This window comes from Trachurus japonicus, chromosome 20 (assembly GCF_045865225.1).
Source record: "Trachurus japonicus isolate A0001 chromosome 20, Traja_1.0".
Classification (NCBI taxonomy): domain Eukaryota; kingdom Metazoa; phylum Chordata; class Actinopteri; order Carangiformes; family Carangidae; genus Trachurus; species Trachurus japonicus.
In genome coordinates, this window is record NC_140926.1 from 5,900,681 (window position 1) to 5,928,436 (window position 27,756).

Genomic DNA, 27,756 nt, shown 5'->3' on the forward strand with positions numbered 1-27,756 from the left:
CTTTTTGTTACGAAGACAGTTGGTATCCACTTGCAACCGTTATATGGACATGCACTGCTATGCCGAGACCCCCTGTAACTCAGAGAAGCCACGGAGGAATGAGTGAAATTTCAATTTTGGGTGAACTATCCCTTTAATTAATACATTTGAGGACAACATAATCACATTTCACATGATTTATTCTGGCTCACATCATGCAAAAACACTCTGATGCGTTTCGGCGATGCAGCCTTCATCACAGCAGATCCCTCCTCTGTCGCTCACCCTGAGTTTTCTCCAACTTTTTCCCTGTTTAAAGGGTTTTCCTGGGAGTTTTTCCTCAGTGGATGTGAAGGTCTAAGAGCAGAGGAAGTTGTTATGATGCTGTGTAAAGCCCTTTGAGACAAACTGTTTATAATAATGGGCTATACTTCGTATTCGTCCCACATCCCACATCCACAGTGAGATGAACAGCAGCTCCATCACTGTCCTGCTGCCTCTAACCCTCTCCCTCTCTCCTCTGGATCGCTGCCCGATCGCTGTTACCTTGGAAAACCACTGGGTGCCATCAGAGAGCACTGGGCTGTGTCCATATCTATAAGTCCTGTGTAATGGGACACACACACACACACACACTGAGAGGGGGCTTCATCCGCGTCAGGTGGTTTTCACTTTACAGTAAATTATGGCTTCACGAGCCTTTTAAAACGTTGAATAAACGCAAGTGAAACCATCAGAAAACGACACAGTTACTGTTGGATAGAGGTCAGAATGTCACAATAATGAGCAATTATATTTGCTATTGTTTTGATATAATAAGTGGTGCTGTTAATTGCAGTAATTACATCTCCTCCTCTTCTTCCTCTAAAGTGCAACCAGAGGCCGTGCATCGTATAACTGTGTGACCTGATCGTACTTTTACTGAACTCTGCCGCCGCTGGAAGATAATAATCATCTGAAACCCCGTTATCTGAATAATAACAATATAACTTACCCTCTTATTTTTGAAGGATAGTATATGGCCCGTTGATTTATCATTCATCTTCAGTATTAAGATCTATTATCTGAAACACAGACTCATGCAGACTTTGTTGTTTAAAGCTTTTTAGAGCCTTTGTCTTACTTTTTCTTCTTTAATTCTTATCCATTTGAAAACAGATTGTTTTCCACCGTGCTAACAGACACACACACACACACACACTGCAGTGATACACATAATGTCTGAGTTTGTGTTTGAGTGTGCTGAAGCTGTAAATTAGGAACGCCTGCAGGCCTGCACCTCTTTATTACTAGTTAAAAGTACAATTGAATCTTAAATCCACTGATGGACTTTATGTATTTCATGAATGGCCCAATCAAAAACACATTTGGAATGAAGTCACTTTGAAAAACTATTTTCTCCTGACACCCACTCTCTTAAGATTTGATTATTTGCATGAGAAAAATTCATGTATTCATTATTTCCTTTTTAATTTTATTTTTGTAAGAGTGCGAGCGCCAGCATTCAGACCGTGAGACTTTAAAAACTTTTATTGAAACCTATAAAATATAATAATAGGGAAACATCTTTGTGCATAAAATGTGTAAAAATCAAATCAAAATGCTGCATGAGAGCGAATTCCTGAGCGGCTCGCTGTAGTCAGTCGGTTCGTTATTGATCAGTCGCAGCACGCCGAGCCAAAGCGCAACTTTTTATCCACCACGGATCAAATGGATGACGCTGACTGGCCCCGAGAGCTGCGGGTTTGTAAATAAAAAAAAAGGTTAACGTGTGTTTAATAAGTTTAATAAAAAGCTATTAAAAGAAAAGGTCAGCCGGAGGAACTGGCAGCTGCACACAAGAGCAGGCAGCCGTTCGGGGTCAAGGGAGAGCCATAAACTGACACGCTGGGATCAAACTTATCTAAACACTGCAGCGCCTGCCATGACATTTAACAAATGAAATACACACCGTCTCCGAGGAGGCCAGCATCTTTTTACCCTCACTCCTCTCCCCCTCCTCTCCCCCTCCTCTCCCTCCTCTGTGACGCTCTCAGAATGGAAAATGTGATTGTGAGGTGGAGGCATGATGGAGGTGGAGAAGAGAAGAGAAGAGAAGAGCGGCGGAGCGGAGCGTGTACTAGTCCAGAGACGAGACGTCCACTCCCGTCTGTCCTCGGCACCGCTGAGTTATTATGGGACAAGGTGCTTTAACAGGGACAAATAGGAAGGAGTGGAAATGTAGCGTTCACCCACTGCACCGTAAACACCCCCCATGGCCACGAGGAGATGATGGACGGTGCTGAATCAGAGCGAGTGATGTTCTCTCTCTGACTCACATCCATCTCTTCATCTCTTCTTCTTTTGTTTTCATCTTTATCTCTTCTTCAATAACACTTTAGATTAGGGCAATGGTTCTCAAAGTGGGGTCCGGATCAACTTTTTCTTGAAATTTTACCACTTTTTTCTAGAATTTTTTTAAACTATTTTTTTTAAAGAAATTTTTGCCACTTTTTTCTAGAAATGTTTTGAGATTTTTTAGAAATTTTACTCCTTTTTCAATTTTTCTTTTACCACTTTTTTCTAGAAATATTTTAAAAGCTTTTTTTTTGAGAAATTGTACCACTTTTTTCTAGAATTTTTTGAGATTTTTTTTTTTTTTTTGGGGGGGGGGGGAAATCTTACCACTTTTTTTCCAGAAACTAAACTAAAAACTTTTTTTTTTTGAGAATTTTTACCACTTTTTTCTGTTTGAACTGAATGTTTAAACATTTTTGGAGAAATTGTACCACTTTTTTCCCAGATATTTCTCTACAATATTTCCAAAATTTCACGCCATTGGCACTAATTTGAACGTACATTGACCAAAAAAGTAAAGGTCTCAGAACTTCTTCTGTACAGGGGCAGTAGCACAAGAACAGTAATTCTTCCTTTATCACTCTGAATTAGTAGCATTAATGCATTAATTTACAATGAATAAGCGATTATTAGGAAATAATATCAGGAAAAATGGTGTAATTGAGGTAGAATAAGGCTATGTAGAATAAGGTGTTAATACAGTACGTGCTTAATAATTACCACAGTAATAAGGAGCTAGTAAGCTACTTATATGCATATTAATAAGCACCTACAGTAGTTAATGGTGAATATGTGTTCCCTAATCTAAAGTGTTACCTCTTCTTTTTCTCTGTTTACACATGTGGCCTCCCTCACTCCCTCCCCCTCTTTCTTTCTCTCTCTGCGTCACTTACTCTGACCTTGCACGTTTCTTTTTTTTTTCTGTGTGTATATTTGATAAAGTGAAGTAACGCAGGGTTGGATAAAGTTCAGCTGTAACCTTGACCACTGTGACTATTCATTAGCTCCCTCCCTCCTTCCCTCCTTCCCTCCATGTAGCTTCAGTCTTCTCTCAGGTGAAGTGACAGAGCGTTCCTCCCTAACCCCGCTCTGACCTCAGCCCCCTGCCCGGCCTCACCTCTGCTGCCTTATTCCCACCCCGCCGGGGTCGTTACTCAAACCAACTGTAGGTTTTTCCAACCTCTGTCATCGTCCGCCTCAGCATCACACTTAGAGGAGTACACCGTGTTTCCCTGAGCGGCTTATCTGTTACGTGATGACAACACAGGCACCAAATGACCCATGTGTCTTCTTTTTCTTCTGCTTCTTCTTTTCTTTTAAACCGCTGCTTTTTTTCCTATCACAAGTTATTATGGACTGAAGCGTTTAGATTTATCTGTCATCTGAAATACTGAAGTCTACAGTACTTATTGAAAGAGTTTTTACCCTTATCTCTTCCATTTCTTCTCCATCATTACCAGGTTTTTGTGTAATTTTTATTTAAATGTCAAACGTTTCAACACATGACGCTGTCTGTCTTTAAGACCCTTAATCTGTCAGATAAGAAAAAAATGGATAAATATGAACAACGGAGGCGAGAAAATTCCAGTAAAGTTCATAACATCTAGTTCTGAGTAGAGCTGCACCAATAAATCAGTTCGACCGCGATATCGGCCAACATCAGCATTTTCAATACAGATCCTACCAACTTGTGAGTATTGTTATCATTAAAATGGAGCTGCTTCTGCCAGTGCAGCACTGTTACTTCATTATTTTGTTAATTTACTCATGCAAATGATTGTTTATACTCTTTTCTGTTTGTTAATTGCTCTCTCTCAGGAGCAGATGTCAGATATATTCAGATTTTGGAAGAAAAAACAAACATTTCTTTTATTTTTTCATAATATTCCACTCCGGTTTTGCATGTATTTTATCTATTGATGTCATCATTTGACATTATGTATGATTAATGAGAAGTTAAGTTGAGTCTGTTATCCTTTAATACACCATTTATTGGTAACACTAATATAGCACTAACTATATATAAACTATATATTAATGAGTATCGTTGCGTTGTAAATGAAGAATTCAGTATTGATTAATGCTTAACTAATTCTCAATGGTGTGTACTTATTATAAAGTGTTACCCAATTATTTTGTTATTGATTTGATTGTTTATACTGTAAGATGCAGCTTCAAACAACACAAAGATTGGATCTATAAATGTCTGAATTAAAGATCGGGAGAGCTGCAGGTTCATTTCTGATTTGTGATTTCAGTCCCACGTTTCATTGATTTTAAAAACGAAGCCGTGTCTGAACTTTTCTAACACGTAACAGACCAGTCCACCTGAGCGTTTTCTCTCTCTCCTCTTCACACTTTGAAGTTCGGCCAAAGGCTGAACAGCTCCACCTGTGGGACGAAACACAAACATGTGGTACGAAAAAAAAAAAACTATATATAGGCCTACACACAACCTCTGTTGCACAGTGTAACCTTGGGTGTGTGTGTGTTCATGCACCGCACATACGAGAGCAGAAACATGACCGTAGATCGTGCGATAGCTGCGACCACATGCTGACGCCTCAGTCAGTGACTTCCTCTGGCCCGGCCTCGCTGCAGCCGCCGCTGGATGAGCAGCACAAGAAGGTCTTTGTGTGGGACGGATCCTCGTCCAGCCGCATCCAGCAGGACCGGCCATAAATCAGAGCGCAGACGGAGGAGTGAGGAGGAAGAGGAGCTACCAGATATATTATATATATATACATTCTGGATGTGGTCCGACTCAGAGATGCAACACAGGTGGATCCTTTGTAGGGCTGCAACTAACGATTATTTTCATTATCGATTACTCTGTCGATTAATCGATTAGTTGTTTGGTCAATAAAATGTTAAAAAATGTTGAAAAATGTTGAAGGTCAAAGGTCTCTTTATTGTCATACAACACATGTTAAAAACATGGGATGAACAAAATTTCGATGCCCTGGTCCCGTGCCAGCCCACTAAGATAAGTACAATAAATAGAAACTATAGCTAAAAACTATGGTAACATCATTCAGTGTTTCCCAAACCACCAGACGACGTCCTCAAATGTCTTGTTTTGTCTCAGTTTATTGTCATAAAGGAACAAAGAAACCAGAAATATTCCCATTTAAGAAGCTGGAATCAGAGAATTTGGACTTTTTTTCTCAAAAAAACTACCCAAACCGAATATTCGATTATCAAAATAGTTGACGATTCATTTAATAATCGATAAATGTGCGATTAATCGATTAATTGTTGCAGCTCTAATCCTAGTATGTGTCCCAGCCTTATCCCATGATTCATAGTGCCAGAGTTGAGGAAGAGGAGGAGGAGGAGGAGGAGGAGGAGGAGGAGTGTACAGCAGAAAGATGAGATCGAGTGTTTGATAACCTTCAGGTAGCGGCGACGGTTCGTTCGACCTGCAGGAACAACGCAGGCGTCGGAGGGTTAAAGAGCAGCGCGTTCACCTCCTCCATATAAGAACCTGATCAAGGCTCTTAACACTTCAGAGCTGTGGTCACGCTCAGCAGCCTCCAAGTGTGTGAGAGTGAGTGTGTGTGTGTGTATGTGTGTGTGAGTGTGTGTAAAAAGTGGATTTATAGCCACGCATCAAACTATGAGGCCCTCGCTGCTACAGTTTTCATGTTCACACAGCAAGAGCTCTGATGGCCCGCCATGAACCCGGCTCTGCTGGAAGTTTCTTACCCTGAGATCATTTAGGTTGCGATTTCAAGTTTAAAGTGTCTTTATTGTCCCTCACAGACACAGACAGAGCTCGTTTAGAAGTGTGAAAGTCAAGGAAGACGTGCAAATAAGCCTCCAGACAACAATATGACACCATCTGTCCTTCAGTAACCTGTATCACCGGTCAGGAACTAAACCTCGAGGTAACACTTCAAACTGCAGAGAGGGAGAAGAAGCCTCTCTGAGTTACTACCCACCTGTTACTCAGGTCTGTGAGCTGCTCTTCACTAAATGTGTGCAATGTAATAAAACTGAAATGAAGGATGGCATCAGGAATTCTTCCAATCCAAAAAATCTTCTGTTCCTCCTTTTTGAAAATGTGAACATACCAAACCTGTGTGTTTATGTATAAGTTTGTATGTCTATCTCATGACTTGCCTTTCAGTTTCCAGAATTTTTTAAAGTTCTCCTCAGCCATCCGTTCATATCATAACAAGACATTCAAAGGACTTTCATCTTGTATATTGTCGGACTTCCTAACACACTTTAAAATATAGAGGACCGTCTCTGTGGAACAATTTACCTACAGCAGTGACGGCACTAAAATCAATATCAAGAAACAACTGAAAAAATCATCCTTTAGCAAAGATTTGTAGCACTTCTGGATCTGTCAATCTTTATCTTTTATTTTGTATGTAAATGACTTTGAAGACCACCACTGTTGTTTTTACATATGGGAGGTATTTTCATAATCCTGCACGATGTTTAGTTTCATTATTTTATTGTTTTTATCAGGTTATTATTATTTATTAGGTTTTATTAGGTTATATACAGTAATGTGCAAATAAACTAAACTAAACTGTATCCAGGAAGTCCTAAAAAAAGTCAGGAAATGTGGCTGAACTATATTATCATATACTGTATATATTTTTCAGTGACCATGGTGTTTAGTGCTGGGAGATGTGCTGCGCTGTTTATGGGCTGTGATTTGTGTTTTGTTTTTTTTGTTTGTTTTGTTTTTTCTCTCTCTTCTTTTTCTTTTTTCTGTATATTTTTGTTTACTATGGTGATGTTTGTGTTGAAGTCCGATGTCTTTTGTATGATGTTGGCATAAAATATTGGATAAAAACTTAAATGACAAAAAAAAAGGAAATGTGGCTGAACTAAGGTCAAAGAGGTCGTCTTGTCTTCTTCCTATCGGTGACATTTAGTTTTGCTGAAGCCGTTGAGTGACGTGTCTTCGTGTGTCTTCTCTTTCGTCAGTTGTCTGAGGAGTTGGAGAAGAAACCAGCAAGTGGAGAAATCAAAGAGCTTCTGAAGCTGCTGGACAAACCCCACGTCCAGGTGAGTCCAGCTCCTGTTTCTCCTCCTTTTTATGTAAATCCACATTCACATTCACATCCACAACCACATGTTCTTATTTTGTGGAGTCGAGTCGTCTTAACAGAAACATCGACATGTCATACTGTTGTGTTTAGACTTTTGGCCTCGCTCATTTACACAAACAGAGCAGATTGCTGTTTTGCTGTTTCTGCAAGTGATGTGATTATCAAACTGTACACAAAGTAATACAGCTGTTCAGACCCAGGACGTTCTCTCTCTTCTTTTCTTTTTTTTCTTCTTTTCTCTTCTTTTTTTTTCTTCTTTTCTCTTGGCTGCAGCCGCCGGCCTCATTAGCCAGATGCAGACAGCTACGCGATAAATTTACACATTGTTATTTTCAAATGCATAACTGCAGCCATCCGTCAGGGCCTTGCAGGTGTCTGAGCCAGACGGAGCTGATAGAGGGGAGAGCTGGACGCGCTCCTTCATAACGCACTGTCATCATGCTTATTTGGGCTCTGCCAGAAACAACAGCTCAGTACGAAGTCCTCCTCCTCCACCACTGCCACAGCACACACACACATACACACACACACACACACACACACACATACATACAGCGCATACTAATATTCAATACCTCTCAGCGTCAGCTTTGTGAGGAGACGGCGTTCCCAGAGGTATAAGACCCAGAGGAGATTTCTCAGTGTCTGTACTAGTGATGTAATGATTCATTTCTCATATTCAGCCAATACAACTCTGTCTTCCTGATAAAAGGAACACACAAACACACACACACACATATATATATATATATATATTCACACACCCACACATACACACTGGAAGATTGAGTGATAATTATACAGACGCACAAGAAAGGTCAAGTGTAAGAATATCAGGTTTTCACTACACGACTGTCGTGGCCAAAAATCCTCTAATACTCTAAATGAATTAGCCTCAAAATGCGTGTGTGTGTGTGTGTGTGTGTGTGTGCGTGTGGAGGTGGAGACAGTGTGTACTGTAACCGTCCGTCTGTCCGTCGCTGCACTAAAAAGCGAACAAAACGTACAGTTTACACTTGATGGATAGTGAAAAGGCACCAGATGAACTGATGCAACTCGGCCAAACATCTGCCGCAACCCAACTGTCATCATGTGTGCGTGTGTGTGTGTGTGTGTGTGTGTCCGTCTCAACATTTCATGGACGTGATGTTTCAGTAACGCCCCGATGGAGCAGCCTCTTCAAGTTTGGCACAAACAGTCTCACTTGGACTCGAAGATGAACAGATTTAGACTGTGTGGGGGTCAAACGTCAAAGATGTATGACCTCACAGAACCCGATATCTCATTAACGCCTCGCAAATCCTCCTCTCGCCATAATCCCTATAGTCATACATGTAGCAGTAGGTTCATCACCTTTAATTATCGGTGCATGTTGTTTTGAGATCGGCGGGGCAGAGACGTGAGCTGCTCAGTGAACACAATGGAGGTGAACTCATCAAATACACAATCCAACAACTCCAAAACGCTCTGGTGGACAAGTTGTGACCTGCACATTCACCACGCTATGAGATAATCATGTATAATTATGTAACATTACGACACATGAAGCAATTACTCTGAACTACTTTGCGCTTTTGAAATCCCTCCGCCCAGCAGCCGTGTCTGGAAAGTAGTTCCGGCTGCATTTCCCTCTAAAACAACTCTGTCTGGTAACGTTGTGTTATTATCTCATAGCGTGGTGAATGTGCAGGTCACAACTTGTCCACCAGAGCGTTTTGGAGTTGTTGGATTGTGTATTTGATGAGTTTGATGAGGGACAGGGGACCTGTACTGTTCAAGAAAAAACTGAAATGTCAGCAGCACTCACGATAGAAACTTGAAACATTTATTAAACGCACAGCAGTGTCAAACATTCAGCCCTTGGCTTTCCTCAGCGTAGTGATGTTTCAAGTTTCTATCGTGAGTACTGACATTTCAGTTTTTTCTTGTTTTGATTTTTGAGCCGGCGGCACCCAGTTCATCTTTATACAAGAGTCGAGCACGCCATTTCTTTTGTGACCTGTACCGTTCACCTCCACTGTGTTCACTGAGCAGCTCACGTCTCTGCTCCGCCGATCTCAAAACAACATGCACCGATAATTAAAGCAGAAGTAAGCAAAATGTTTGTGTTAATATAAATCTTAAATAGTTATATCTTCCGACAGCAATCACTTACATAGAGTGTTTGGTCTGAAACACGGGTCTGTCAGTCACTCTGCTCTGCTGTAAGCCGAGGAGAAAACTTTCCTTGTATCCTACAACCTTTATCCAATGAGGAGAGAGAACGGCATAAAGGGGCGGTCCTCTCTGTGTGTGCAGCCAAGGGATGCGTGTGAATGTGGTACTGTAGGGACGAGGGTGGGGACTGCTAACTCCATCGGCTGACAAAAAGTTAGCCAAAACGACCAGATCGCTTACTTCTGCTTTAAAGGTAATGAACCTACTGCTATGACTATAGGGGTTATGGTGAGAGGAGAATCTGCCAAAATGTTGAACTATCCCTTTAAAATCAAAGGTCACAGTGTCAGAATTTCATACAAATGGTTTATAGATATGATTCAGTATAAACAGGGATTTAACTGGATGGTAAATGTAGTTTTTAAAGTATCACAGTTATTGTCAACACAAGTAAATCACAGTGTGTCCCATGTATCAAACACACAACACAACACCACAAACGCACACAGCTGCTACACAGGGACACCGTGACCTCCTTCCCCAAGTGAAATGGCGGCGGCAAAGAGAGAAAAAAAAATACCGCATTTATTATTTTGATTATTCTTATAACGGTGAAAATATTTGCCGTGACGAGGGTCAATCCATCAACGCGCTGAGCCTCGGCGCTCGTCATCGATCAGGAAGTTCAGCCTCTCTGGACTGATGAGGTGAGGAGAGGCAGGAGACCCGGGCCAGGTGCTCCGACTGCAGCAGACACGGGTCGCATTCAGAGGAAATTAGATACGTTGCACAGTTTCTTCCAGTTGGACTTTGATTTGAACACTTTATTGACATTTTCTTAGATTACCTTGCTGCTGCTGCTGCTGCTGCTGCCTTTTCTTAGTTCATCTTCCTCTCTCTCTCTGCTTTTGGCTCCTGCAAAACAAAACGCCGATGTCTAAACCGAGCCACAGAGCGAGATCTCAGAGCAGTGTGTGTAAAAGAGCTGGTTGTTATTATATTAGTTGTACTGTTGCTACGGTATACATGGTCGTTAGCTGTAAGCCACTCTGCGACAGGCTGTCTCCAGAGGCGCAAAGAAACACCAGCGCTCTTCATCTTTTTTTTCCTCGTGCTAATCAGCCGTACCAAAAGCCTCCAGTCCGTCCAGTATTTTATTAATCTCTTGTCCTGCAAATGTAGTGATGGATGAAACTCTAGTCAGTCAACAGTCGGCACCACCTGCTCCTGGAAAAAAACAACATGAAACTTCAAAACACAGGGGCATGTAACTGGATAGATACAGTGTTATGCAAAAGTTTGTTAAGCAAGTGGAAGATGAAATGATCTCCAAAGGGCATAAAGTTAAACATGAAGCACTCTTTTGCATTATTATAAGCAGTATCAGTGTATTATTTTATTTATTGTTAACCCACATGTACCGACTGGTATTTGTGCAGTAATTTTAATGTTTTTGTTTTTTTTCCCCATATTTTTGGTCTTTGTTTCTATTGTCTTATCTATTTCCATTATTTTATCTTATGCCTGTTCACTGTTTTCTGTATGATGTTTTCTTCACTTTCTAATTGCTTTATTTTCTCACTGATATTGTATTTGTATTTTGTGAAGCACCTTGTAACCTTGGTTTTGAAAGGTGCTATACTGTAGAAATAAAGTGAGAAGGATACAGTAGAGTGAAAAAGGGAAACAAAGCAGCAGCCTGCAAAAGAATGGGAAACCCAGGAGACTTGAGCTCTCAAATAACTTTGACCAAGGTGTCAGACAAGATATTTACTATTTACACGCTATGATAGATGCAAAAAAGAAAAAATTTGATAGTTTAAAATGTAAAGAGAATGTGTCATCTGTAACTTTATGCCTTTTGGAGATCATTTCATTTCATCTTCCACTCGCTGAACTAACAGGGTGCCCAAACTTTTGCATGCCACTGTACATACATATATACATTTATAGCCTATAGACACATGCATACAGTACTGCTCCTCCAGTGGCCTCTGAATTCAGTATTATAGAGATAAAAGAACAATTTAACAGCAACTAAGAATCTCCCTCTTGTTTTCATTCACACTGCTGGTGCAAAAAAAAGCCTGAAACCTTCAACCAGAGAGGGCAGGACAGTTAATTGATTTAGAAAATGACATCATCAATTAAAACATCTGAATAAACCCGTCTACATGTCTGTTTTTGCGTTACAAGACAGAGAACATGACTCCTGGGTCCAGAGAAGACGTGACCGCCTCAGCTCGTCGTCAGCTTTGTCACAGTTTCACCGACATTTACTTGTTTTCTCTCGTGGTTTGTGTTGTTTCTCTCTGTATCCTGAGTGGCTGCTGCTCCGCTCTGACACCACCTCCACGCGCCGCCGGGCCGACCTCGGCTCTCTGTGCAGAACGAGGTCAGCCAAGCGATTCTGCACCGAAACAATGGAAAATATTTGGCTACTGCTTCCTCTGCTGCACCTCGGCAGACGGCACTGTTATAATACAACTAAGCACAGAAGCAACTGAGGACAGGAGGACACCCGCTCATCAAAGACGTGATATACAGCGCTACAAGTCCAAAACCCCTGTTTTAAAAAGAAAAGAGAGAAAACTGTTTTATGTGCTCCGACATAAATCCACCTTAGGGTGCTTTAGTTTAGAATAAGTAGAAATTATTTTTAAAAATAAACTTTTCCCTGACTTCAGAGAGCTTTTCGGCTACTACACTACACCTGGTTTCGTCAGGTTCAGCGTTTTGACATCTGCATGTGTTCACACACTTGCACGTTTTCTCGACTTTATGACCTCTGCTCTCTCATGTTGGTTCAAGTCCATCACCAGCTTTGGAGCATGTGGGCCCAGAAAACAAACGCTCCTCCTCCTCCGACCAAGTTCAGCGATAGATTAGTTCCAGCGCCTCCTGCACCGCTCTCTCTTGACATTGTGTCTCAAACTGTAGGCGGCATGTGGTGCTTCAGGAGAGAGGTATGAAAACTAGGGCTGGGAATCTTTTACTGTCTCACGATTCGATTCGATTCTGATTTTTGGGGCTACGATTCGATGCAAAACTTTCGATTCAAAACGATTTGATTCATAATGATTTCTGCTTCAGTCTGTCGGTGTGCAAAGGATCCTCATGATCTACTCCAGTCTGCTTTGCAAGACAGAATGACTGAAGTCTCTTTTTCACATTTATTGAGTTTTAAACATGTATCCATGCTTAGATGAAATTGTTGAAACTGTTGCATAAAAGCAATATCACATATTGCTTAGGTAACAAAATTAAAAGTGCCTCTTCGTTAAAAAAAATAGTGCAGATTAAGTAGTAAATGCTGCCTTTTAAATTCTAAGGAAATGGAGGTTGACAGCCAGCAGATTTGTTGCATTTTTAAATTTTTTTAAATCAATTTTGGGCATTTTATGTCAATTCTGAATTGTATTAAATGAGAATTGTGATTCTTATGTGAATCGATTTTTTGACACACCCCTACTGAAAACGCTGCTCCCTCTCTCTCTCTGTCTCTCTCTCTCTCTCTCTGTCTCTCTGTCTCTGTCTCTGTCTCCATCTGTCCTCCAGGGCACTTGATACCGTACCAGCCGGCCCCCGGTGTAAATCACAGGGCCGGGGGTGTAAAACACAAGCAGATGGCTGTTGCTTTTGAATGGCGTCTCTGTGCGATAGTAACTGTATCACTCTTAATTATGGCTGAAATGATCCATTCCTAGGGTGGGGATATAAATCAAGCTCCTTAAAAACTCCCCTCCCTCTTTCTCTCTCTCTTTCTCCCTCTTTCTCTCTCTCTCTCTCTCTCTCTCTCTCTCTCTCTCCTACCTCAAACTTTTCTCGTTTACGATTTGCACATGAAAAAACAACTTTTGCCCGTATTAGCCGCCCCTCCCATTCAGCAAGACTAATATTGACAGTGATGAAAGTGCCAATTATGATGGCCGGCTGTTTCCGCCAGCGTGCAGCGTGGAGGGAGGTTCAAGGCTTAAAGGGATAGTTCAACATTTTTGGCAAATTGGCCCATTGCCACAATCACTATAGTCATAGCAGTAGGTTCGTTACCTTTGTCGGTGCAAGCTATTTTTGCAACCGCCGAGCCATCTCCAACTCATCAAATACACAATCCAACAACTCCACAACGCTCTGGTGGACAAGTTGTGACCTGCACATTCACCACGCTATGAGATAATAACACAACGTTACCAGACAGAGTTGTTTCTGTGGGAAATTCAGGGTCTGCTTGATGGAAAAACTGTCCCTGAAGGCAACGCGCATCAGCGGTTTTGCATGAATTTACCTCTAAAACAACTCTGTCTGGTAACGTTCTGTTATTATCTCATAGCGTGGTGAATGTGCAGGTCACAACTTGTCCACCAGAGCATTTTGGAGTTGTTGGATTGTGTATTTGATGAGTTTGATGAGGGAAACCAAGAAATCCCAAAAGCCTCCATATAGCGTAGCTCTGAGCAGCTCACAGCTCTGCTCCGCCGTTCTAAAAACACCTTGCACCGACAAATAAAGGTAACGAACCTACTGCTATGACTATAGGGATTATGGCAATGGGCCAGTTTGCCAAAAATGTTGAACTATCCCTTTAAAGAGAGAGAGAGAGAGAGGGGTGGGCGTCAGTGTCAGTGTCGGTGTCACATCCCAGCCGGCCTACAGCAGCGCTCGCAGCGGGGCAGCAGTTGCACCGGTTGCACCGGTCCTGAAAAACCAGCAGCCCAGCAGCGACAGGGCTCGGGGGTGAGGGGCTGAGGGGCTGAGGGGCCGGGGGGGTGAGGAAGGTGGGTGGGGGGCTTTAATGAGAGGCCAATGCCAGGAATGTACGGGCAGGTTTATTTTGTCAAGCGCAGTGATCTGTTTTTCTAGGATCCCTATTATGCCTAATGAACACAAACACGCGAACCAAGAAAAGGACAGGATGCCTGGAAAACAAGGGAGGGTTCGGCTTCCCTTCATCTTTCTTTCCTGGTCTCCCTCTCCCTCTCTCTCCTCTCTCAATTCAATTCAGTTCAAATTCGCTTAATTGGATGTAACATGAAGAACTATGTTGCCAAAGCATCAAGAATCAATGAAACAAGGCAAGGCATCTGTATATAGCGCATTTCATAAAGACAAAACTTTTTTTTTTTTTTAAAGAACAGCATAAAACAGCATAAAAACAAAAAACACAGAGTTAAAAGCAGGAGCAAAGAAGAATAAAAAAAGTAAAATACAATAAAATAGATAAAGTTTAAAGTTATTAAAAAGAGCTCAGCTATAAGCACATGAAAAGAGAAATGTTTTTAGCCTGGATTTAAAGTGCTCACGGTTGGGGCTGATCTCAGTTCTGCTGGTAGTTAGTTCTAGTTGTGTGCAGCAGAACAGCTAAATGCTGCTTCACCATGTCTGGTTTGAACAAAACAAAACAAATACAACTCACAGAATCAAATATATACAAATAAAAAAAAATAAAAAAAAGTATATACATTTATACTATATACCCTATGCATGTACAGTATGTGTGCTGATGAAGAGCTCTCTCTCTCTCTCATACACAGATTGGGTGTCATTAGGCAGTTGTTATATAATGAAAAATATATAATCATATAATATATATAAGCAATAATGGTTGTGATCAGCATCCGTGTGTTTCTCTAGTCTCATGGCAGAGTGTTACATATTATGCAGCGAACTTTACAAATGGTGGATCTTCTCCCAGACAGACTTTTAACAGTTCATCACATGTTTTTCCCTGATACGATGGATCTGCTGTAGGAAAACCTCTCTCTCAGTTTGGTACCGGGGGCAGGAGAGGAGAAAATGGGCCTCTCTCTCTCTCTCTCCTTGGGCCTAAACATGGATATGACTCCCAGATTTGATTAGGGGAAGCTAATCCACCGACACTGGGGCAATAACAAGACCCACTGACTCAAAAAAAAAACCCACTGTGTTGTGTAAAACATCTAGTTACCTGTGTGGCTGCTCCCCATGTCAGCGGTCACCAGCAGCCGGGGCAACTGCAGCATGTGCTACCTATTAACATGGAGCTGTTATTGCTACTTCCTAGAAAGTTTTCACAAGGAATTAGCTGTGGCTCTGTTACGGGTTGTTAGACGACGAAGGAACGTGGGGGGGAGGATGTGGTGAGGAGGATGGGGGAGGATGGGGGAGGAGAGGAGAGGAAGTGCCACCAGTGAGTGGACACTCTGAGGTCAGGATATGAGGCCTGATGGATGTAGTTCAGAGGAAACATGCAGCAACTGGAGGAAAGAATGCAAAAAAAGAAAGAAAAGAAAGAAAAAACGTCTCTATGGAAAAGTTTGTGATGTTTTATTGTATTTATTTACTCCAGCCAGTTCAGATTGTTTTGTCCCAATCAATCAAATCTATAAAACGACAGAATATAGAAGGCAAAATCCTCTCAAACAGTTCACAACCTGGATCCAACAAATGTTTTGTGTTTAAATGAGATCTCTCGGTCTGATTAATGATTCAGAGACATGACGCACTGGACGAGTGGAAATGGAAACTTCAGCCTCCACCACCACCGACCGATCACTGTCAGGGGAAGTGATTGATGAATTGTTTCAGTGACATTTCAGTCTCTCTTTTCTCTCTCTGAGCTCACGCAGCAGAATAAGAAGAAAAAGAAACAAAAAACGGTGCAGTCGTTCTCCTCCTCCTCCTCCTCTTTCTCCTCCTCTGCCTCCCGCTGAGAGGCTGATGGACGCCTGGCTGACCCGCGTGTTGTCGCGACATAGATCCGGTGCTGTGACTGACAGTCAGATACCATAAAGAGAGCCACAACGCCGCACGCGTCCGACCCTCAGACTTAAAGGGAAACAGTAGTTCACCCAAAATTCAAATTTCACTCATTATCTAACTCACCCTCATGTCGACTAAGGACTGGGAGAAGTTTCAGAGTCCTCCGTGCCTTCTCTGAGTTACAGGGGGGTCCGCGCAGCAGTATTTGTCCATATAATGGTTGTGAATGGTGCTCACTTTTCTTCGTCCAAAAAGACACACCAAAAAACATCCAAATACCTCCATAGTGCTCGTCTGTAATGTCCCTCTTGTGTTGAAGCCCCAGCATGAGAAATTGCTCCGAAAAAAATTAAATAAGTCTATGTTTTAAGCTTGTTTGTAGCGGAAGCTCCCAGTGTCTCAGTTCACTGCTCTTCCTGTGTTGTCGGGGCTTCAATACAACCAAAAAACATCCAAATACCTCCATACTGCTCGTATGTAATGTCCCTCTTGTATTGAAGCACTCTATATAAGTGATTGCTGTCGGAAGATAGAACTATTTAAGACTTATATTAACACAAATATTCTGCTTACTTCTGCTTTAAAATATAGACTTATTAAATTTTTTTCTGAGCAATTTCTCATGTCGGGGCTTCAATACAAGAGGGACATTACAGACGAGCACTATGGAGGTATTTGGATGTTTTTTGGTGTGTCTTTTTGGACGAAGAAAAGTGAGCACCATTTACAATCATTATACTATGGACAAATACTGCTACGCCGAGACCCCCCCGTAACTTCAAGAAGGCACAGAGGACTCTGAAACTTCTCCCAGCCCTTAGTCGACATGAGGGTGAGTAGATAATGAGAATAAAAATTTCAATTTTGGGTGAACTATCCCTTTAAAACCTCACCGCCCGCTGCAGCTTCCACCAAAGGGATGTTTTCAGAAAACGGCTGGGAATCCGATACCACGCCAAATTCAAAATACGTTTTCTCCGACTCTGAGGAGGGAAAAACTGAGAGAGAGGGAGAGAGAGAAGGTAAAGAAAATAGAAAAAAGAGATGGTGGCCACAAAATCAGAAGCTTTCCTTTGTAAATATTAGCTCTGATATTTTATTCTGTGCTGGCTGTAGCTCCGTTATGAAGTCATATATGTTCACACGCGCTTGCTCATGTAATATTACTGATCTCATCACAACAACCGCGACCGCAGACTCTCCATCGCTGCCTCGACACGGTGCTATGAACATAATTTATTTGTTATATCGAACACAGACTCGAGATCCCCCCCGTTCCCATTCACTTTCCCCTTTTATTGTCTTCATCTGCAAACAGTTTGGGTTTTTCCAGCGTTTCCAAGAGGATATTTCAATACCATAATGACAGCATCCTCGGATATACAATACAACACAACGACGACAACGTGTGTGTTTATATGTACAGTGCAGATGAAAGCCAGGAAAACATTGTTAGGCCCCCCTCCCGTTCTGAGAAACTAGTTACACACACAAAGTGATGCCGGGAAGATTTTGGGAAATTTCCATGAAAGATAAAAAGTGAAGTTAGAGGATTAATGGCATCTGAGAGGAGCTTGGACAAAAGGACGAAGAAAACAAGAGCGATTCAGGGGAGGAGAGATGAGAGAGAGAAAAATGTGGAATTAAATTTGTGTTCTTCTGGGATTTGGAGTGATTTTATTTTATTATTATTTTTACTTTTTTCTTGTTGTTTTGTCTGGTCTGCAGCGCTGTGGTGGATTAGTTTAGAGTCAGAGCCCTCTTTAAGGTTAGCATCAACGCTAGATTTAGAGTAAAAAGTTGACATCAGGTATTAAGAAGTAAAGTGAGTTAAAGAAAAATGATGGTCCATTACAACTCACATATTATTATTATTATTACTTTCTCCAGCTTTGGCCCGTCGCTGTTCCTGGCTACGATTCACACATCAGGGAGATTTTTTTGCCGAGATCTGGGAACACGACGACCTGAACTACAAGCTAAAAGACACAAACAATCAGACAGAAAGTGAACAAGACGACAGTTCAGATTCAGTTCAACTAAAAGCATAAACCAGACATGCGACCACCTGTAACCTGTAAAAACAACGTGCCGGGGCACCGTTCAAGTTTTTATTTTCAGTTAATTTACACAATAGTTTTGTGTATGTCATTTTGGTTTTAGTATTTCTTACATAATACAATTATGTAATACATTTTTGTGCAATATCTACACACTTCTGCTTCTGGGTGTAATGGGCATCGTGCAATACAACCTGGTACCTATGCATTCCTGCACTTTAGCACTGGTCACTTTAACCCAGCACTTATGCAGTTTATCTCCCAGAACAAAACTCTTATTATGGTCCATCTACCTGTGGAACGTGTCTGTCACTATGTTCTTCATTGTCATAGTTGCCTTTTTGTCTTTTTGTGTTGTCTACAATATTATGTGTAATGTGTTCTGTTATTGAACTGATTTTATGTTTATGTGACTTATACTTATATAGCATCTTATAGCTATAATTTGGCACATTTACATGTTATGTCCATTAATGTGCACTGTCCCATTCAAATAAACAAATAAAATAGATTATTATTGATGCAAAAGTTCACTTCAGAGCTGGAGCAGGATGTGATGAATCTGCATGAACACAAGTCAAGAGACGTGAGGAACGACATGCATCGAACCTGCAGCTTCCAGCATCACGTTATTAGTTATTATTAGAGCGACGGTTCAAACTCAGTCTTTAATCATCATCATCATCATCATCATCATCATCATCAGGACAAAGGGAATGAATGGAGCCAAGTTCTCACAAGTATACAAGATAAACCTGTGTGTGTGTGTGTGTGTGCTGGTCAGCTTGTCTCTCGGTGGATCACAGCCACACAGACCCAGTTATGTCTCCTACTCTCATCTGCTCCCAGTTAGCAACATCTTGAACGCTGTACTGCAGCATGCTCCCATGTCATAAAACACACAGCTCCTCTTCTCACTATATCCCTCTCTCTCTCTCTCTCTCTCTCTCTCTTTCTCTCTCTTCTCTCTCTCTCTGTCTACTTTTGTCTGGCACATGAGGTGGAAGATGTTTTTCTCACTTTTCTCTCTCTCTCCCTCCTTCAACCACGGAAAAAGCAGCACGCGTCCAGCAGCTGCATCTCGGTCCGGACACGGAGTCGTTAAATAGTTTTGAAAAATGAAATGTCTCAATGGCATCATTCTTGTCTGTGTCCCGTCTTCTTTTTTATGTCTGCTCGTGAATGTGTGAAATATCTGAGGCGGCTGAGAACTTCATCGCTTTGAGGCCGAACCCGAAAGCCGCCGGACGCTGCAGAACATCTCCTTTCTCCTAGTGGCCAGAGTTACCTCCTTCTCTCCCTCCCCTTCCTCCCTTCCTCTGGTGGTTGCCTTTAATCAGAGAGATGTATGGAGGGAGAGCGTGGGCCTAATGACAATTAGCGCATGTAGCTACATTAGTACTGGCCCTGAATGCTTTCGAATCCATCACCCAGCAGCACTTGAGGGAGAAACTCCAGCCCATAACCATCCTCCATCCTCACAGGCTCTGCAGTTTCTCTGTCCTGCCCCCAAAAGAAAGAAATGATTGATTGAACTCTTAATAGCGCGCGCTGCTCCGCTCTGTTTTGTTAATTGTCTGCAGGGTAAATCTGAGGTCTTTAAGATTTGACTGATAACCCTTGTGTATTAGATTGATTATGTTCATTTTGTCTTCTTGTAGATATACAGTAAGTTATGTACAACATAACTTAAAGGTATAATGTGTAGGAATTCCCCCCATCTAGCGGTGCGGTTGCATATTGGAACGTATTCTTGATGTTGCATTCACATGAAATCAGGCAGACGTCAGACAGACAACAGACGCTGCATGTAACAGGATAAACAAGCCTCTATGTAAACAAGCGGTCCGCCAGCACGAGGCAAAACAATACAGGCAATGTGACAATATGTTGTCATGGTGATGTGGTATTGTTTTACCGTCTTTCTCTGGTGGAGTAAAATGACATCCGGTTGGTTTGCCGACGGCCGTCTGCCTGACTGCACCTGAATGCAACACCAGTGCCTCCGTCCTTCCTCACACTACACAGTGGTGACAGTTTTAACAGGCCGAGCCCACAGCTCCGCTGAGTTTCCGTGGTTACCTACGGTCACAATGCAACATGGCCGCCTCGGTTCGGTGCGTCGCCCACTTATGTATTTGTAACGACTTGTAACAACTCATTCTAAGGTACCAGAAAGCTTTCATTTGTATGCGGCTGTGATTCCACTTCAGTGAAATACGTATTTATGAAAGACATGTTTGGTTTTTGCTAATAAAAAGCCAAATAAGTTACACACTGGGGCTTTAAGATCGACAGTTCGAAACTGTCAATCAGGTAACACACTTTTTGTCTGAACACAAGAAAAAAATAACTTATACCCTTGTGTATTGTTTCTTTCCTTCTTCTCCCATCCAGAGCCTTCTGTCGGTGCACGACTCGGTCGCCCAGAAGAGCTACGACCCCGAGCTACCTCCGCTGCCCGAGGACATCGACGACGACGAAGACTCTGTGAAAATCATAAGACTGGTCAAAAACAAGGAGCCTCTGGTGAGTAACGAGACGTCACGTACATGTTGGGTTTTGGGTTTTTTTTTGCAGCAGATACCAGACGTTTTTTTTGTGGTTTTGGCCGCCTGAAGTGGTGTAAAGACGCAGACCGTGACCCACAACATCGCTGGTCCCAGTCAGGGAATGCCAGTTATACTGCATCGCTCTCAGCTTTCAGCAAAGATAGAAAAAACACATCCTCGACACGCATCCATCATCCGCTTCTTTTATTATTCAACCATCTTTATACTATTACAGTCCCGTTATCTAGGCTTTGTTCCCTAATCCCTAAATTTCTGCAAACCTCTTGTATCAGAGCCACAGGTCAAGCCAATACCATACATACTTTTTTTTTTGCTTTTGAGGTACTCGCCTGTGGGAATCCAACCCACAACCTTGAAGTTGTAAGCACACCAAAGCCGACCACAATTACCCTGCTCTTGGCCATGAGTATTTTCAGCCAGTCTAGGCTCGGTGTCTGTGAACGGCTTCCTTTTCTATCCTGGTCAGCGTCCTTCTCTCTCATTGTGAACATGTCCGTGCTCTTCAGCCGTCGTCACAGATGTCAAAAAAATGAAAAGAAAAAAAAAAAAAGTGTCTAGACCCGGGGGCCCGAGTGCACAGCAGCAGCAGCAGCAGCAGCAGCAGCGACATCTCGGCTGGCGCTCCACCCTTCGACATCCTGGGTGTCTGGCTGCGTTGTTAGATTGCTGCCATGCATCCAGATCCAGATGCCGGGCATTCCCCCGCTGCTGTCAGCTGGTGAAGCACGTTAAAGGGATAGTTCACCCAAAATTCAAATTTCACTCATTATCTAACTCACCCTCATGTCGACTAAGGGCTGGGAGAAGTTTCAGCGTTATCTGTTCCTTCTCTGAGTTACGGGGGGGGGGGGTCTCGGCGTAGCAGTATTTGTCCATATAATGGTTGTCAATGGATACCAACTGTCTTCGTAACAAAAAGACACACCAAAAAACATCCAAATACCTCCATGCTGCTCGTATGTAATGTCCCTCTTGTATTGAAGCCCTGACATGAGAAATTGTTCCCAAAAAAAATTTAATAAGTCTATATTTTAAGCTTGTTTGTAGCGGAAGCTCCCAGTGTCTCAGTTCACTGCTCTTCCTGTGTCGACCGACAGAACAATTTCTCATGTCGGGGCTTCAATACAAGAGGGACATTACAGACGAGCAGTATGGAGGTATTTGGATGTTTTTTGGTGTGTCTTTTTGGACGAAGACAGTTGGTATCCATTGATAACCATTATATGGACAAATACTGCTGTTCGGACCCCCTGTAACTCAGAGAAGGCACGAAGGACTCTGAAACTTCTCCCAGCCCTTAGTCGACATGAGGGTCAGTAGATAATGAGTGAAATTTGAATTTTGGGTGAACTATAATCCCTTTAAGGAGTCGGCTCCCGCTGCACGGTAACTCCACCAAACCTAATTGCTGCTGGTTTTCAGTTGCACCACATACTTTAAACTTTATTTATTTATTTTCTTGCATAGATAATTGCCCACCGTTTTTTGCCTTTGTTGTGAGTGACGCCCCGGCTCTCTGAACCCGACCTCAGTCGTCTGCGACACATAAGAACTCAATTGCCCGACTCCTCAGTGGCCCGTGAAAGACCTCCATCTGTCATCGACAACGCTTTGTTGTGTTCAGAAAGGCCCTGCCCACTCTTGATCTGTGCCGGACATGTCCGTCCCCGGGCCCCGGCCCCGACCGCCTTCTATTTTCACTTTGTGGTTTTTTTTTTTTCCACCCTGACCACCATCTTGGCTCCAAGCCGGCACACTCCTCTCACCACACCCTGGGGAGAGGAGAACACACCTAAGCCATTTTTGGGTTTCTGCCCGTTGCATGTTCTTGCGGAGCTGCCGCCGAACACAATAATGTGGCTTGGAGGAATTCGGGCTCTCCCTCACAACACAGTCAAGTGCGTCGCGGGCGCTTCCTGCCTGAACCGGCCTCTCCTCTCCTCTCCTCTCCTCTCCTCTCCTCTCCTCTCCTCTCCTCTCCTCTCCTCTCCTCCTCCTCTCCTCTCCTCTCCTCTCCTCTCCTCTCCTCTCCTCTCCTCTCCTCTCCTCTCCTCTCCTCTCCTCTCTCCTCTCCTCTCCTCTCCTCTCTCCTCTCCTCTCCTCTCCTCTCACGTTGCCTGAAGCCATAATGTGATTTACGCCCGGCCCCAGGCATGCAGCTTAATCATCTCGTTGGTGTTATTCCATTACGTGACTTACTTGATGCTTTTCTGTCTCGACTTAGTTGATTTTCCTCCCGAGTTCATCTGAAACGCACATTTTACGACGTGCGATGCTGTGCATTATTGCGCAATATTGAAGGTGTTAATTGTGCAGAATATATTTCTGTAGGAGCGAAGCGGCAGCGGCCCCAGTTTTAGTTTATAGGTTAAGGCCGGGGTGCTCACCGGTTATTGTGACTGTGTCTAAATAGAGAAGGTGCTGCAGCCTCCTCTGCTCCTTTAGAGGTCAACACCGGGTCAGTTTTATAACTACTCCTCCAATTTTAAGATGTGTCATAGGTTGTTTTTCCTCCCAGTGTAATATATCATCTGTAACACCACTGGGCCGTGATGCAGAAAAACAGTTTAGATTTAGAGCAGGAAGCCGTTATGACTCCAACTGGCACTGGATAAAAACATGTTTCATTTATAAAGGTAATTACAACAGCCACTAAATCTTCCACTGCAACTAATTTCACAGCAGCGAGAGAAAAAAAAACCCCGAAAACAAAACTGTACAATAACACATTACAGAGCGCGGTAGCAGGAAGCGATTTTCAGCCCATTGCTGTGGGGTGGTTTGGTTCTCAGGAGCTGTAGCTGCCCTCTAACTGCCCAGAGGACCCGCAGGGCACAACTGCTGCCCATAATCTCCTGTGGCTATAATTTAGACCCGACCATGGTGTGGACAACAGTAGGATTCATTCTGCTGCAGGGCATGAGTCCTGTCTGTGTGTGTATGTGTGTGCATGAAGGGAACAACAATGAGCACTTAAAAGGACTAACTGCTGTGGCAGAGAGCGACGAGGAGGGCGACTCGGATCAGATCTTTCTCATACATCACTCACAGCTTGTGAAAATAAAATCTGGCCTATGGGACGTGACATATTTGAGGAAACAAAAAACACGCACATCCCAAAAAACGTGAGGCTAGGTGCAGGTCCACAAAGGGAGACACAGGTGAAGAAAAAAAGGAGACCGCACACTAGTATTGCTCCCGTGACAGTTTTAATGTCAACACCGAGTAACGTTTCGGGCGTTGCAGCCCTTCATCAGACATGACGTGACATATTTGACCCAGTTTTCCCAGTATGAAGTGAATTTCTCCAATTTGTGATTAACAAATGCTGTTATCTTCTCCATTTTTATAATATATATATAATATCCATTGTCCATCCATATACTTAAGGTTGGGCTCTCCTGTCATAATGGTAATACTGGTAATACTCTTTTTACAGGCCACCAGTAAGATACTTATTAAATGTTTATCTCTTTTTGGCCACTCCTGAGGTACGGTATGTGTCCAAAGGGGTATTTCACATTTGAAGATATCCTGTAGGACATTGTGTATTTCACTCCAATAGTCCCAGAAAACATGGTAGTGGGTTTGCACTTTGATTTCCGCAGTTCCTCCAGCAGACAGGAGAGTTATTATTATAGTGAGACTTCTGGGAGGATGTTATAATATAAAGTACCTACTGTAATTAGGCTCTTCCAGCCAAACTCCCTCCACTTTTGCGAGCTGATACACATCCATTGATACCTCCCTCCATATTGCCGTCCATTCTTCCTCAGATATATGTATCCCTCCTTCCTTCTCCCATTTTATTTTAATATATGAAGTTGAATGTGATTTCACATCCAATAGACCAGTGGTTCCCAATTACTAGACATTTCAGGCGACCCTGTTTGAATTTGATGTTGAAAAAAACTGCAATAGACCCTTTTACAGGCATGAAACAATGTCGTCCTGTTTTCTATTTGCTCACTTTCGACCACTGAGAAATGAGCAAAAACGCCCCGAGAGATCAAGCCGTGCATTTATCATCTAATACCAGTGGGACTCTAAAAAAAAAAAAAATTCCTGCAGTAACGCAAACTCTCAGGAAGAAAGTGGTGGGAGCTCCTCTGTCTCTCTGTCTCCACCTTTTCATGTAGCTAAAGGCATTTTCACACCAAATCTTTGCTCCTGGATTTTTTTTATGCACATTAACCTTTCACCTCGTGTCAGCAGGAAACATTTTTAAAAACAGGCTTCGCAGCAGAGAGAAGTGACACCTGTGAACGAGCTTTACTGCTGAGTCCAAAATGTAGCATCAAGCAGCTGTGTTTTCACTTCTATTCAAGAAAAGCAGTTTGTTTAAACCTTTATTATATGTTAAGAAGAGAAGATAAAACTAGATAAGGTAAGATAAGATAATATGCTGTCAAAATAAACCTTTAAGAAGATAAGATAAGATAAAACTAGATAAGGTAAGATAAGATAAAATGCTGTCAAAATAAACCTTTAAGAAGATAAGATAAGATAAAACTAGATAAGGTAAGATAAGATAAGTCAAAATACAACAAAATCAACATATAACTCCTTGTTGCTTTGTAAAACCGTCGACGTACAGACATAAACGTGCTGACATGTGACTGACAAAAGCCAAAATTGTGCACTTAACATGTAATGGTCCTAATAGTCCTCACTTAAAAACTCTGGGTACTTTGTGATTTACGAAGGTGAAGTTACTCTGTTACTGCGACCCTCTAATTTGACAGTACATTTTAAGACTCACTGCATTTTTTTTTTTTTACCTCTGGCCCCAAGAAGATTGACAACCTGCGGATCTATAAAGGGAAACTGACCCTAATGAACAGTTAGATGGTACATGAAGGAAACAGCCGGCAGGTCAGATGCTCATGGTGAAGTCACTAACCAATAATAGTAAAAAAATAAAAAAAAAAGCCTCTAATTGTGCCGGGGTCCTCATTCACCGCCGCACCAAATTGATTTGGATGTGCCCTTTAACTTGCAATTTCGTATAATCAGCCTGAAATTCTCAAAGTTGACATCATAACAACGTGGGCTGTACAATGTCTAATTTCCTCTCCGTCTCTCCTTACGCCGCCGCTCTTTTATTTCTCTGTTTCAGCCTCTTTCTCTCTTTCTCTCTCTTCGTCTCTCCGTCTTTCCGTCTCTTCGTCTCTTCGTCTCGGACCGGGCCGTCGTTAGCTTACCACGCACCGACTCATCCATTAAGTTAATTGTGATTAGTTGAGTGGTTTGTGTTCATTCAGTAGCTCTGATTAATTGCTATCATTTCACAGAGCGTGACTTCATGCCACATTTCAGTGAAACAGTGAAAACTCTATCTTCTTCGTCGACTTCGTCTTCTCCTCGCTGCTGCACTCCCTGCTCTCCGTTTCTTTCTGCTTCTTTCCCAAACGGGCTGATTTATTAGCTCAGGTGTCAGGACAATTAAATAATTGGATTTGGAGAGCCGTGCAAACATGTGCACACACACAGACACAGACACAGACACAGACACTTCAGCTCAGCCACGTCCTCTCATTGGAAGAATGTGTTATCTCGGTTCTTGGCTTTCAGTGGAGAGTTTCTGTGGGGGTCTAAACTTCGGTGTCGGGGGGGTTGCGTGAGGTCAGAGCCTCTGCAGCTGATATACTGTACTGCTGCTGCTGCTGCTGCTGCTGCTGGTGGTGGTGGTGGTGGTGGAGTTTTTGCCTCCGGTGATAAAAGGCCTGAGTGCAGACTGACTAATGGCAGAGCGAGAGCCAGAATCCACTGGTGTTACACAATTCCAGCAGTCCCGATCCAGATCCAGGAGCTGGGAGCTTTGGACACAGCAGAGCGAGAGAGAGAGAGAGGCCTGAAAACATGAGCTGCAAGCGCAAACACGTCGGCCTCAGAAAGTTATGACGTGTTAAAGGTTTTGGTCATTGATAAGGAAATCCTAAATCAGCATTTATCTCCAGTCGAGCGTCATTTTCTCGGCTTCTTGGCTTCGACCGTTTGTAATCATCACCGTGCGATCGAGCCGCGACGTCATCCACGGAAAAAACCCAAGTCTTCCTCCTCACCACGCACACAGACACGCAGACAGACAGACACGCAGAAATATGTTAAACAGCAACAACAACGAGGGGAAAAAGACGTGGAAGATGCCGGTGCACCGCAGCTGCTCAGGGTGACCGTCGCTATGATGTGAGAACATTTCGAGGCGGACGGACGGGGCCGGCTGTGGTCGGCTCTGCTGCTCGCATTTGGATGTTCCTAAAGCGCCGTGACGCAGATGTTAATAGCAGACTTGGAGATGTGTGTTTGTGTGTGTGTGTGTGTGTGTGTTCATGTTTTTTGTTTTCTACATCACTTAGCTCGATGCCACTCAGTCGTGCCGGAGCTCATCATCGCTGTTCATTCACTTCCCTCCGCTCGTTCTCTCCGTCTAACACTCTTCCTCTCATCTGTTTTTCCTATCAGCTCCTTCTTTTTTCTTTTTTTTTTTTCCTGCGGTCGCTCTTGTGCATGTAAGTTTTTTGGTAGCAGATTTTATTTGAAGTGATGTAAAGGAAGAGGTTACAAATGAATTGTCCTTCATGTGAAGTGTTGCCTCCTCTCCGACCACGTGTCCATACGACACCTGTTGCTCCGAGTTTTTTTTTAAATTTTTTACATTTGTTCCACGTTCCTGTTGCCCCGTCCCTTTGTGCGATGTTTGTTACGAGAGCAGCATTGACACTTCATCCATCCTCTTCTGTCTTGATTCTTCCATCCCAGGTTGTTAAGCATCATTAGCAGCCACAGTCGCTCCGCTGCCAGGAATGTGACAGGGTCAATATCAGGCTGCTTCCT

The 27,756-nt window shown here is 42.7% G+C and overlaps 1 protein-coding gene across 5 annotated transcripts in view; it reads left to right on the plus strand.

Annotated features, from left to right (window-relative positions):
• Positions 1-27,756, plus strand: part of mpp7a (MAGUK p55 scaffold protein 7a) — a 172,232-nt gene that overhangs the window by 83,455 nt on the left and 61,021 nt on the right. For all 5 annotated transcript variants that reach the window (XM_085764042.1, XM_085764043.1, XM_085764044.1 and 2 more), the window contains exons 5-6: positions 7,267-7,347; positions 20,744-20,875. In XM_085764042.1, the coding sequence (XP_085620168.1) occupies positions 7,267-7,347; positions 20,744-20,875 (213 nt within the window). The remainder of the gene's footprint in view (positions 1-7,266; positions 7,348-20,743; positions 20,876-27,756) is intronic.